General features: G+C 48.4%; 6 protein-coding genes and 1 pseudogene across 6 annotated transcripts, besides 24 other annotated features; all 7 read right to left on the bottom strand.

The window, feature by feature from the left end:
• On the bottom strand, positions 1–462 carry Tc00.1047053511209.69 (membrane-bound acid phosphatase, putative; the record flags this gene model as incomplete). Its single annotated transcript, XM_801826.1, has 1 exon — positions 1–462. A coding segment is annotated over one exon (462 nt), but the record flags the coding sequence as incomplete, so codon positions are not given.
• Positions 1–4,605: a sequence feature (heterozygous, non-Esmeraldo-like haplotype).
• Positions 663–701: a sequence feature (A-rich).
• Tc00.1047053511209.60 (hypothetical protein, conserved) lies at positions 724–1,578 on the bottom strand (the record flags this gene model as incomplete). Its single annotated transcript, XM_801825.1, has 1 exon — positions 724–1,578. The coding sequence occupies one exon, from the start codon at positions 1,576–1,578 to the stop codon at positions 724–726; it is 855 nt and encodes a 284-aa protein (XP_806918.1).
• Positions 1,937–1,970: a sequence feature (AT_rich).
• On the bottom strand, positions 2,004–2,177 carry Tc00.1047053511209.54 (ribosomal protein S29, putative; the record flags this gene model as incomplete). Its single annotated transcript, XM_801827.1, has 1 exon — positions 2,004–2,177. One exon carries the CDS (start codon positions 2,175–2,177, stop codon positions 2,004–2,006), a length of 174 nt encoding a protein of 57 aa, XP_806920.1.
• Positions 2,284–2,328: a microsatellite.
• Positions 2,707–4,608, bottom strand: Tc00.1047053511209.50 (hypothetical protein, conserved; the record flags this gene model as incomplete). The annotated part of the gene is made up of 1 exon (XM_801824.1): positions 2,707–4,608. One exon carries the CDS (start codon positions 4,606–4,608, stop codon positions 2,707–2,709), a length of 1,902 nt encoding a protein of 633 aa, XP_806917.1.
• Positions 4,606–4,851: a sequence feature (areas merged during assembly that could not be assigned to a particular haplotype. This can correspond to areas where the two haplotypes were merged or to regions with more than two copies in the genome that were merged during assembly.).
• Positions 4,812–4,832: a sequence feature (AT_rich).
• Positions 4,852–4,856: a sequence feature (heterozygous, Esmeraldo-like haplotype).
• Positions 4,857–6,194: a sequence feature (areas merged during assembly that could not be assigned to a particular haplotype. This can correspond to areas where the two haplotypes were merged or to regions with more than two copies in the genome that were merged during assembly.).
• On the bottom strand, positions 4,995–6,149 carry Tc00.1047053511209.40 (hypothetical protein, conserved; the record flags this gene model as incomplete). The annotated part of the gene is made up of 1 exon (XM_801823.1): positions 4,995–6,149. The coding sequence occupies one exon, from the start codon at positions 6,147–6,149 to the stop codon at positions 4,995–4,997; it is 1,155 nt and encodes a 384-aa protein (XP_806916.1).
• Positions 6,195–11,898: a sequence feature (heterozygous, non-Esmeraldo-like haplotype).
• Positions 6,208–6,232: a sequence feature (AT_rich).
• Positions 6,435–6,480: a sequence feature (GA-rich).
• Tc00.1047053511209.30 lies at positions 6,595–8,316 on the bottom strand (annotated as a pseudogene).
• Positions 8,334–8,369: a microsatellite.
• Positions 8,405–8,430: a sequence feature (AT_rich).
• Positions 8,472–8,492: a sequence feature (AT_rich).
• Positions 8,679–8,722: a sequence feature (T-rich).
• Positions 8,752–8,782: a microsatellite.
• Positions 8,875–8,904: a microsatellite.
• Positions 9,359–10,849, bottom strand: Tc00.1047053511209.10 (vacuolar ATP synthase subunit B, putative; the record flags this gene model as incomplete). The annotated part of the gene is made up of 1 exon (XM_801822.1): positions 9,359–10,849. One exon carries the CDS (start codon positions 10,847–10,849, stop codon positions 9,359–9,361), a length of 1,491 nt encoding a protein of 496 aa, XP_806915.1.
• Positions 10,895–10,922: a microsatellite.
• Positions 11,059–11,095: a microsatellite.
• Positions 11,126–11,151: a sequence feature (AT_rich).
• Positions 11,231–11,264: a sequence feature (GA-rich).
• Positions 11,265–11,290: a microsatellite.
• Positions 11,573–11,606: a microsatellite.
• Positions 11,792–11,898: a sequence feature (A-rich).

The raw sequence follows: 11,898 nt of genomic DNA, 5'->3' as shown, positions 1-11,898 counted from the left end.
GAATGCCTCCACGTTGAGCAGAGTGTCCCGCTCGGGTGCGGTCGAGATGATCGTCGGGACGATAGTGGCGTTCTCACTGGCGTAAATCCCACCCAGCAGCGCCGCCGCCGCCTGGACCGTGGCGGGGTCCGCAATGGAACGGGTGGACACGGCTGAAACGTCGTAGGGCGACTGGAACCACGTGGCGCTACCAAAAGTGGCCGCGTCCCCGCTGTACAGCTGCCGAATGTGGGCCCCCATGGCCGTCATCTGCTCCACGCCTCTCTTTGCGATGGCGGTGCAGCTGCTTGCGCCGTTGGGGCTGCACAACTTCTCACGGTTGGGTGTGGCCACCGGAGGCGGACTCACACCGTGGCGATGAGCCACTTGCACCAGCTCCAGCACGTACAGGCCGTTTGCGCCTGTCACGGCAAGGAGCAGGATGGCAACACACCATGCGGTTGTCATTGATTGGTAAGTCATTGTTGGCGGTGGTCGGGTCTGTCGCTGTTTCTACCCTCCACTGGATCAGCTCAAAAGGTCTCTTCAACCTTGTGTCGCACGCGTTGGAAAAAAAACAACGAGGAAAAGCGGGGAAAGGAAGTGACGATGCAGCTGCAGAAATGACAGGAAGAAGACTGCCGCACAAGAGCCAGCCATCACCGACGCGGCAAAAGGAAAAGTTTCCCTTTTTTCTTTTTTTGGTTTGTTTTTTTTTTTTTCATTGAAGTGATTTTCGTCGTGCTAGCCATCAAATTGAATAGATGGTCCAGCGCCTCTGAGTTTGTTCGCCTTGTTTGTTTTTAGTGCGACAACGGCGTCGTTAATGCGCTCTGCTAACTTGTAAAACGGCTCTGCTGCTTTCATTGTGCCGTCCCCACGCAGTGCGGGTGGGTACCCGGCGTCTGTATCTTGCATGATGCGCGGCACAAATGGTATTTCCCCGAGAAATGGCACCCCAAGCTCTTCCGCAGTTGCCTTCACACCGCCGGTGCCAAACAAATTGTGTCTCGTGCCGCACTGACCGCATGCAAAGTAACTCATGTTTTCTACAATGCCCAAAATAGGGGTATTGACGGCAGCAAACATGTCAATTCCTCGTCGAACATCAACCAGGGCAACTCTCTGAGGCGTGGAAAGGATAACCGCGCCTGTCAGAACAACCTCTTGTGTCAGTGTCAAGTGCACATCATTTGTCCCCGGTGGCATATCAATGACGAGGTAGTCCAACTCGTCCCAGTCTGTTTGGAATAACAGGGCTCGGATATATTTGTTTACCATCGGCCCTCGCACTGCGATGGCCTCGTCATACGGCACAACAAGACCCATGCTCATGACCTTGACACCAAAGTTCGTTGGTGGCGCAAATCGGTCACTGCCAGCCACACGATATGTCTCCACCTGTGAGGCATCCACGCTCATCATGGTGGGTATAGAAGGGCCGGTGATGTCCGCATCCACAATACCAACACTGAAGCCCATGTTTTTCAGTGCAAGCGCCACATTGACGGAGCATGTGGATTTTCCCACACCTCCCTTCGCGCTGCAGAGCGTTATGGTTTGCTTAACACCAGGTATAGCTACACGAGAGAAGTTCATTCTTTTACTCTGTTGCAATAAACTCTCTTTTCCCTCGTTTACCACGTGATTTGTTTCCCTCACCCCTTTCTTTTTTTTTTTTTTTGCTTTTGTTCTTGAAGGGAGGGTGTGGGGAGGGTGGTCCTTTTACTTGTCAAAAAAAAAAGGATCCCCTCGGAGAGAGAGGTGTCTCTGACACATAAGTGTGTGGGTGCACGCAATGTGTCAGAGACAAGAAAATGTGGGAAGGCAGGCATTACAAGTTTTTATTGCAGTCAAAGGCCGAGCATGAAGCAGAGGACGTCAATGTATATATTTATATGTACATCCCACGACACAACGGCACATCCACAATCTCATTGGGACAAAGAAACGATTGAAAATAAAATAAATAAATAAATAAAATTTTAATACTCCCAATATCCCTGCGGCACTGGCTGTCAACGTCAACGAAGCTTGCTGAATCCAATGTTTGCCGCGTTCTCACGGAAGCACTGGCGGCATACGTTGAGCTCGTACTTCCGAATAACCGCCTTCTGGTTCGAGCAGATCACGCAGTGGCGAGAGCCCTTGCCCATGCCTATCTTCTGCCGAGAACGCCATTGTTCGAGGTGGCCCATCGTAGCAGGTGACGCTTGCTGGTTTCTTGTGTGTGACTGTGTGCTGGAGAAAGTATTCCCTAAAAATCGCCTACGGGAGTCTTTCCACAACAATGCACAAATTAAAATATATATATATATATATATATATATATATATATATATATATATAAGAAAAAATAAAGTACACAAAAAAAGAAAGTTGTGTGTGCGTGTGTATCTGCATGCATGCAAAGAATACAAACAGTGTAAGATAAAGTGCGTGTTGGAGTTCCGTCCCTCTCGCTCTCATTAGAAGCATTCCATATGGGAGCCCGTGGCACGACACCGCTCCAACTGCAGCTGTGCGTGTCATGTCCTCCCACCCACAACCACCGTCTGTGATTTTAACGGACGAAAAAACATTCGCTTCATTACTTTGGTGCTTCCTTTTGCTGCTGTCTTCCTTCCTCCTGCTAGCGTTGTGGATCTGTCGTGTTCCCCGCCCTTCAGCTGCCCGCCCCCGTCGTCCCTCTCCCACCTTTTCCTTCCTCTTCTTCTGTCGTCGTCATTAGCGAAGCTTCCACTCACGGCAGTCGTGCTGCACCTCCCTCCACTTCAGAAAGATGATGGGAATGGCAATCAACGCGAGTGAGGTGACGAGTACCAGAATCAGCAGTCTCTTGTAGGTCGAGAAGACAAGATACAGCCGCAGCCGCCAGCTCTCCTGCGAGAGCAGAGGACTAAGCCACAAAAACACGTTCGAATTCGGCACGAGGTTCGCCGACCACGCGTGATGCGCCCCCTGCTGATTAACCACGATACCCACAGCGTAGCCCTGAATGTAAGAGAAGGTGCGGCCCAAACCAAAAAGCACACGCGACGGCTGCAGAGCGTGCCCTTGAGTCCTGGACAGTTGTGTAGCGTAGGCCCACCGCTGCCGCATGTTGAAGTCACTCCACCCAAAGCGGTGAACCGCGCCCGGCTGGTACACCCCCCAGTCGTGCGAGGCGGCAGCGCCGTTAAGGGCACTGCTTCCAAGGAAGTAATTCTGCTTCCACGACAACAGATGATTCATGTAAAAACCCAAGGGAATAGCACTCGCACCGTGGAAGGTCAGCACAATGTCAAGAGCCGCGTCCCCTGCAATAATGGCAAAAAAAGGTACCGCTTTTGTGTACGTAGGATCGCCGTCCGCTGAACGACTCGCACGATCCCTATCCAGAGGTCCGCAACTGAAGGAAATGCCATTAGAATTCGCTTCAGCCATGAGCAGTAGAGGGCCGTATGTGCTCGGAACCAGCAGGTCCATGTAGCCGTCTCGATTATAATCTCCGGTACGCAGCAGCAATGGCGATGCCAATGAACTCGTCATGGCAAGACTAATTTGTAGACTTGTGTTAATGCCACAATCGTTCTTCTCATGGAAATAAAATTCCTTTGATGCATTTTCGCTAAAGCCGAAGGGATGGCCGTTACAACATCCTCCATCGGCGCATGGGGGTGACCCCTGTAAATTATTGTAGAAAACTATCCAACCATCAAATAGTGTACATTCCCCAAAAGATACAGATGTCTTTTGAGAAACGCAAAGTGGAAAAACGATGTCAGGCGCCCCATCTCCATTGACGTCCGCAACCGTGGGAAAGCCGTAGCGACGCGCTGGTTTTAATGTCAACAACAATACATGCTTGGAGCGTTCAGGAAAGAATGCATATACGTGCAGTGTGTCACTGTTTATTTCATGGACAGTGTAGAGCAAATCCACGATACAGTCGCCGTCCATGTCATCTGAAATAATACTTAATGGAACAACCTCCCTCACACCCTTCACTCCCTCCACTAATACAAACGGATTGAAGGTGGGTACGACATCTTGTCCAGTGCAATGATCACCCAATGTCGTTTGTGTTGTGGCCTGCATAATCACAAGTGACCCCGTCACGTCCACCAGGGCAATCTCCGGCAGCCCACACCGGCTAAATACAGTCACCAAACTCATTTGAGGTGTCGAAGCAAAAAAACGTGGTACATTTTCACTTGGAATTGCTGTGGGAGGGTCGTCGCGGTGCCGGCCGTTGACAAAATACAAAACACCATCCTCACATTGCACGAGAACGTCCAGCTTCCCATCCCGATTGAAATCCGCAAAGATGGTGCTCACGATAGGGCCCGGGAAGTCCACAGAGCTCCAGCATAACTTGTAGAGGGCGCCGTCTTTGCCACCAGTGACATGTTCATCCGCGTTCCCACGACAGTACCACAAAAGGTTGCTGCGGTTGGCCCAAGTCCCCAAAAGCCCCGTCTTCATCTCATTGTCCCAGTCCGCTGTGGCGGTGACACGGAAAAAAATAGGCGCATCGCCCAAATATGCCGCTGTATTGCTGGTCCATTTTGCCTCCACCACCGGCGCCTGCGCAGTCGAAAGAAGAAGGCCCGCAATCACACTGAGAAGGGCACTAAGCCATGGCATCCTTCGCCGCGCTTCCCTACAAATCCACCGCCACCTCCCAACAACAACAACAAGACCGCCTCCCACGCCCTTTGGTTTGATCTTTTTGTTTGTTTGCTTTTTGTTTTGTTTTTTTGTTGTTGTTGCCGTCCCTCCCCCTCGTCTCTATTTCTTCTGGCACATGAGCCAAAAGCAGCAACAACCAAACAAAAAGAGATCGCAGCAAAAATTTAAAAAAAAAAATTCTTTTCAGTCATTTTTTTTACTTCAAATTCCAAATGGCTTTTCAATACATCACTTCAACCAAAACATCACGCATGCACACACACACAGAGACAGACAGAGAAACGTACCGGTGCGGTGGACAGCGTCGACTGCCGAGCGCACATGGAAGTAGACAAAGAGTGCTAGCAATGGCACGCCGCAAGAACGTTGGCCACCCACCTCGATACAAAACAAAAAACCTCCTCTAGCCCCATTTGACAAATGGGTTCCTTGCACACCAGAGCCCGATGAGAGAGTTGCTCCGCCGTGCGTCGCGTGTGTGGATCGTCACAATGCTTCTGCACATGACTAAAATCTACCAAAATGGAGTCAAAAGCGCCCGCTCCTTCAAGCATCGCCTCTGCAATGCGTCGTTCCACGGGGTAGTGGTCGTGTGGCCAGTCCTCCGAAGTCAGTTTCACAATTCTGTGTCGCTTTGAATGCATCTCCTCCTCCGACGAGGCACACATGGCCATCTCCCTTTCCTCTCGTGCCGCAGGGCTCATCCCACAAAACTGCGAGGGCTTCAGCATAAAACCAGAGCTCATCAGGGGAACAAGAAGATCATGCATGCTTGATATCAGCAAACGATGCTCAAACAGTCCAAGGGAAGCCAAATGCTCGGCAGAAATCAAACGCTCGGTAAGAACATTGGACTGCAAAAGCATGTCATGATACGCCGTAGAGTACACACGTCCTATCAGACGCCCAACATAAGATCTTATAAAAGCATCCATGTGGCGTGTACCCCCATGCGGTGTTGCAATGGAGCAAAACACCTTCCACTCGACCCGTAAACATCCCTCGTGGCGCTGTACCTCCCGAACCAACTGCGGTAACGCCTCCCGAACAATCAACCCACCCATAGAGTGGGAAATAAAACTTAACTGCACAGTCTTCTTCCCGTCTACAAGAGGTGTCATGTGCGTTGCTGGCCCCAAAGACTCCCCCGAGCAAAGTCCGCTGAGAAAACGGACCACCTCCTTTGCGAGACGCGCACCACACACCACAACCCCGTCATCCGTACGAAACCCCTCATTCACTTGCGGTTCCAAAACAATCGGTGGGGAGTCAAGTGCCCGCAAAAATCGTGCAAGGCAGCCCAAGTCACGATGCGTGCCGTGGGAGCCATGCTGCAGGACAACAAGACGGTGCTTCATCCTCACTTGGTCCAGCGTGAAAAAAGAAAAAAATAAACAACATCCATTAATGAATGGACACAAGTCGTTTCCCCCCCTTCTCATGTACACACACACACACAAAAAAAAAAAAAAAAAAAGGGAAAGAGAGTAACGCATCACGCTTCCAAGTCAATTTTTTAATACTCTTTTCCTTTCCATTTCATTGCAGCAGAACAATAAAAATAAAATAAAAATAAATAGGCAGGTATTAAAATACCGATGTATACATGCATACATCTTCTTCAGCTCCTGCAAAAAGCCCAAGGTGCCTCTGTTTTAACATTATTATTATTATTATTCCTGCTTTGTTTTTGTTTTTCTGCTTTTTGAAGATGAGACAAATAAACAACACAAAAAAAGGAACAAAAACTACCAAAAATAAGTGGCTTTAAATCCACGTTACTTTTTCCCCCTCCTCCACTTCCCTCTCTTCTTCTTCGTCTTCCTCGCCGCACAAGCATCCACCACGTACATATAAATATATACGCACACAAACAAAAAAATGCAGAGAGGCGGCCACAAAACAGAATGCGATAAAAGTTCCTTTCAACATTTCTCACAATTACGCGCGAATCACTCTGTCGGTCTCGTTTGACTCCACGAGACACTGCGGGCCCACCGTGCAACTCACAACACGCACCCCAGAATTTACCATCGCCGATGAACCGATAACGGAGTTGGAGATGATCGCACCTGCACCAATTTCAGCATTATCCAAAATGATGCTATTCGTGATACGTACGTCTGGCCCAAGTGTCACGTTGTTGCCAACGATACTACGGGCAATGGTGGCCTTGCACGTCGGCTCGGTGCGCAAAAAACTGTGAATGATATTAATCTGTCTAGAAGTATCAGTCTTGTGTATTGTAAAAGCGGCATTACTCACTAATCCGCTTAGCGCAAAGGCGGAAAAAGGCAATCCCGCAGAATCCGCAGCTGTATTGATAGACTTCCTCTCCATGGAAGTTCGCAAAACCCTCTGAGTTTGTCCCAGTCTCTCTTTTTGCTGAGATGCGCGTGTGCTTCTGCTACTGATTCTCATACTATTCCTTCCATTAACCTCATTCATTTCCAGTAATTGACATTTTGCTGCCAAAATTTCTTGATTCACTGCAATATAATCCTCCCTTGTCCTGACACGGTAAACACGCATGCATTTCTCCGGCCTTTCTTCGTAAATGGTGCAGCATACAAGAAGATTATCCGCCTCTGAGGGCAATACAGGGCCCGGAGAAGCATTAAGGAAATTCACAGAGGAGTCGCTTTCAAGCAACCAGTGCTTTGGAATATTATACTTAATCTTTCCATCTGGACGTAGGAACGTCATCTTATTCTCATTTACTATACTATGCTGACTCCTAGCCAAAAAAGGGATACTATCACGCTGTACCGACATGCCCTTACCCGCAGACTCTGCGATAGCATTTAATGCCCAGTGTCGCACAAGATAGGCATGTGCGTCCATTGTGTCAGAAGTAAAGGTGAGATTTGGTCGACGACCCGCAAATCCCATGCTAATACGAAGTTCTTGTCTCTCTTCATATGGGCACATGAAGTGCAACCTATAACTACAGGCCCCCTTGGTGTCCCCAACGGCCTCACCGTCTTCCCCTAAATTCGTCGTCGAGGCACCGTTGTCATCCTCATCCGTCTCCTCATACGCGGTGCAGGTGTAACGGTATGCATACGGCTTTACAGGAAACCCAGCACCGTGCCCCTTGTTGGTTTTTGCCCCGCCTGAACGATGATGCCTCCGTCGGCGTTGATGAGCGCGTGCCCTTCAGCGGACGAAAACAAAAGAACCGACACCGACGCCACTGAACAGTAAAAATTGCGAATAAAAGGCTCGGGGTCCAATCCGGGCAGAAGTGTGTCGCAGCTGAGAAGCAGGGCATCACGTGCATGACCCAACTTATTCGGCAACAAGGACTCCTTGTGCTTCAAATATGCCTTCACAACGTCACAGGTGGTTGACGGCGCTTCATTCTGCGTGAAGGGCACCAGCACAAAGACAAACTCCACATCCGAAAACTCCCGACGAAGATAACTCTGCAACGCCGCGTAGTCCTCGTTGACGGAAACAAAAAAAGTACGACAGCCGGCGGCGTACCAGGGGTACAGGCAGTACCATATCATGGGCCGATTGCAGATACAAAGCATGGGCTTCGGCTCATTGTTGCACAGTGGGCTGAGACTATCTGCCGTCCCACCCGCAAAAACAACAACATCAAAGAGATGTGACGCCGCTAATGAAGGACTTGCCACGGTAGTCTTAAATTGCATAAATGGCTCCCTTCGCTGTTTTTCTTTTTTTTTTTTGCTTTTGTTTTTTGTTTTAACGGGGACCCTCACTCTCCCTCACCCTCTCCACCTATTATTATTATTAATTATTTTTTTTCTGTTTTGTTTTTCGTTTGTTTGTAATTGCCTCAACGGCTGTTTTTTTTTTTTTTTTTATTTCCTTCCGCCCCTTTTTTATGTGTTTGCTTCACGCCGTCTTCTGGCTCCACCCAAGGATTGGCTAGCCCCACGGACCACAGACACACACACACACCTCCCACGGAGTATTCGCAGAGGCGTTTTTATTGTCGTCGTTGTGGGAAAAGAGGAAGAAAGAACAGAAGGGAGAAAAGTTGCATACGAACCAAAATAAAAATATAAAATAAAAAAAAAAAACACAAAAATAACAAACCCAATATTTGTTTGTTTGTTGTTGTTGTTTTTTTTTTTTTTTTTGGTTTTTTTTTTTTGCATGTGTGTGGTTCTCTCTATCACTTTGTGTGTGTGCGCTGCGCTGCGCTCCTTTTCCTTCCACCGTGGTTCACATTTCATTGTCCCTGCAATGCATGCATACATACATACATACATATATTGCCTGTGCGTTTGTGTATTTAAAAATGTAATTTCCAGCCTATTTTTCCTTTTTTTTTCCTTTTATTTTATCATTGTTGTTGTTGTTTAATTTCTCCTCGCTCCACAGCGGCAGCACCCGTTGGCGCTATTGGCCTTATCACCCCACACGTACAGACACGCTCACAGGTACACATATTTACACGCACACTTCACCCATCCCCCTCGTTTTCCCCTCCCCCTTCTGTCCTCACTCGTTAAACATGTGCGTGCTCCTTACCTTATCCCACCTCCTACCCTAACCCCCCCCGAATTCCCCTTCCCTGTTGCCGCCGCTGCTTCATGACTGCTCTAGGATACTCCTCGCAATGCCGCGGCAGCCGTCTCAGGCGTAGGAGGTGGCGCCATCGTCTCGTCCACTTCCCCTCTTGCCTCCTCTTTGGGTTTATAAACACTTAATGCATGCGAGCACACCTCTACTTCCGCTCGGGTTGGCGGTCGTAGAACTCGTTGCGCGTCTTGACGTCAATCTTGTTGAGCAAAACCTTCGGGAAGGTGCGAAGAAGCTGCCAGCAGAGATCGAGGCTCTGAAACACATCGCGGGACTCGTAGAATCCCTGACAAATAAACTTCTTCTCAAATTTCTCCAAAAACTCCAGGTGAAGGAGATCCTCGCTGCTGAGTGCCTCCTCGCCAACGACCGCCTTCATGGCCAAAATATCCCGACTGATGGCGTACGCAGCATACATTTGGTTGCTGACACCACCATGGTCCTTGCGGGTCATGCCCTCGCCAATGGCATTCTTCATAAGTCGGCTTAAGGATGGTAAAATGTTGATGGGCGGGTACAACTGACGATTATGAAGTTGCCGATCCACGTAAATCTGACCTTCTGTGATGTAACCTGTAAGGTCCGGAATAGGATGCGTGATGTCATCATTGGGCATCGTAAGAATAGGGATCTGCGTGATGGACCCTGCACGTCCCAAAACACGGCCAGCACGCTCGTAGATGCAGGCTAAATCCGTGTACATGTATCCAGGAAAACCGCGTCTCCCGGGGACCTCCTCACGCGCCGCCGATACCTCGCGAAGGGCATCGGCATAGGAACTCATGTCTGTTAGAATAACCAACACATGTTTGCCGCAGTCATACGCAAGGTACTCGGCGGTGGTAAGCGCAAGACGGGGTGTGACGATGCGCTCAATGGTTGGATCATTGGCCAAGTTCATAAAAAGAACTGTTTTTTCCATAGATCCATTTTCCTCAAACTCAGTACGAAAAAATCTTGCTGTCTCCTGGTTCACACCCATGGCTGCAAACACAATGCAGAAATCCTCTTGTTTCCCCTCCTTTCGAACCAAACCGGCCTGACGCACAATCTGGGCAGCAATTTCATTATGAGGAAGACCTGCACCGGAGAAGAGTGGAATCTTCTGTCCTCGTGAAATGGACGTCATGACGTCTATAGACGATATGCCGGTCTGAATCATCTCCTCCGGGTACACACGTGCCCGTGGGTTAATTGGAATGCCCTGAATGTCGCGGTACTGCTCAGGCAATACGGGGGGGCCATTGTCAATAGGAATGCCAGAACCGTTAAAGACACGACCCAACATGTCTTCGCTGACGCCGAGTTCCATTACTTTTCCGGTAAACTCACATTTGGAGCGCATGACATCAATCCCGGATGTTCCCTCGAACACCTGGACAACGGCCTTGTCTCCGTCCACTTCCAACACCTGCCCGCGGCGAAGGGTACCATCGGCTAATTCGATATTCACAATCTCCGCAAACGTCGGTAGACGCACATCACCCAATATGACCAGCGGTCCATTCACAGCGCGAATCGTTGTGTACTCAAGGTGTGGCTTGACAGAGTAACCGCTTTGGATCGCCTTAATGTGCTCCGCCAACAACTCCTGCTTGGAGAGCATACGAACCTCCTCTGCCTCATGCACGCCCATTTCTTTCAGTCGGTGTATGTGTGAACTTTTTTTTTTATTATTATTGTTCTTTCTTTCGTTCGTTCGTTCGTTCCTTTTTGTGTGTGTTTCGTTTTAGGTTCGAACTCTCTTTTTTCTTCTTGTCTCTTTTTTCCTTGTCGGCGTTTTTATTGCGGTTTTGCCTCTCCCCCCTTCACTGTTACCCACACGACGTTCCTCCTCTCCCCTATAAAAGAAAGAAGAAAAAAAAAAACAAAAAAAAAAAAAGAGGGGGTGCACGAAGGGGATATAAATGTGTAATTATTTTATTTATATTTAAATATCCCCGTCGGGCCTTTTCCCCCTTCTCACTACTCCCTCTTCCTTCAGGCACAATGGCAAGTGTGAATGTATGTATATACACCTGCCCCCTTCTCTCTCTCTCTCCCTCTCCCTCTGTGTGTGTGTGTGTGTGTGTGTGTGAAGAGAAGAAAGAAAAAAAGTGCACAAATGGCAGGAACAGACATGAAGCGCAGCCCCAAAAAGTAAATAAAACCAAAGGCACACGCCCCACTTCAATACATATATATATATATTCCGGAAGCTTACCTGCAACACATCTTTCTGCGTGTCCACTGGGAGAGGAGTTCTCCTACACATTTCCCATACGGGCAGAAAAACATATTCACGAAGTGTTCGTAATAATAAGAAAAAAAAAAGAGGAAAACAATCACCACCATCCACATTTATTTCTCCATTCCGTCTTTTTGTTTTGTTTTGTTTTGTTTTGTTTTGTTTTTTGCTTTTTCTCCCTTTGATTTCCCCCTTCTCGCCTTCCTGCTCCTCTCCAGTTTTTACATGGTTTACCAGGCCGCATTGGGCGGCCCATTTCCTTTCGCGTCTCCCTCTTTTTCCCCTCCCCACTTCTTCTCTCCATCGTCATCGTCATTTTTGTTGTTGTCGCTTTTGTTCAGTAATTTCCCGTTGTTTTTTTTTTCTTTTTTTCATTCGTTTCATTTATTGCCCCTTTTATTTCAGATTTATTTCCTGTTTTTTTTATATATTTTTTTTTCTTCGTTTTTGTTTTGTTT

This window comes from Trypanosoma cruzi, genomic scaffold (genome assembly GCF_000209065.1).
Source record: "Trypanosoma cruzi strain CL Brener 1047053517071 genomic scaffold, whole genome shotgun sequence".
Classification (NCBI taxonomy): domain Eukaryota; phylum Euglenozoa; class Kinetoplastea; order Trypanosomatida; family Trypanosomatidae; genus Trypanosoma; species Trypanosoma cruzi.
This window is presented reverse-complemented; position numbering and strand designations above follow the sequence as displayed.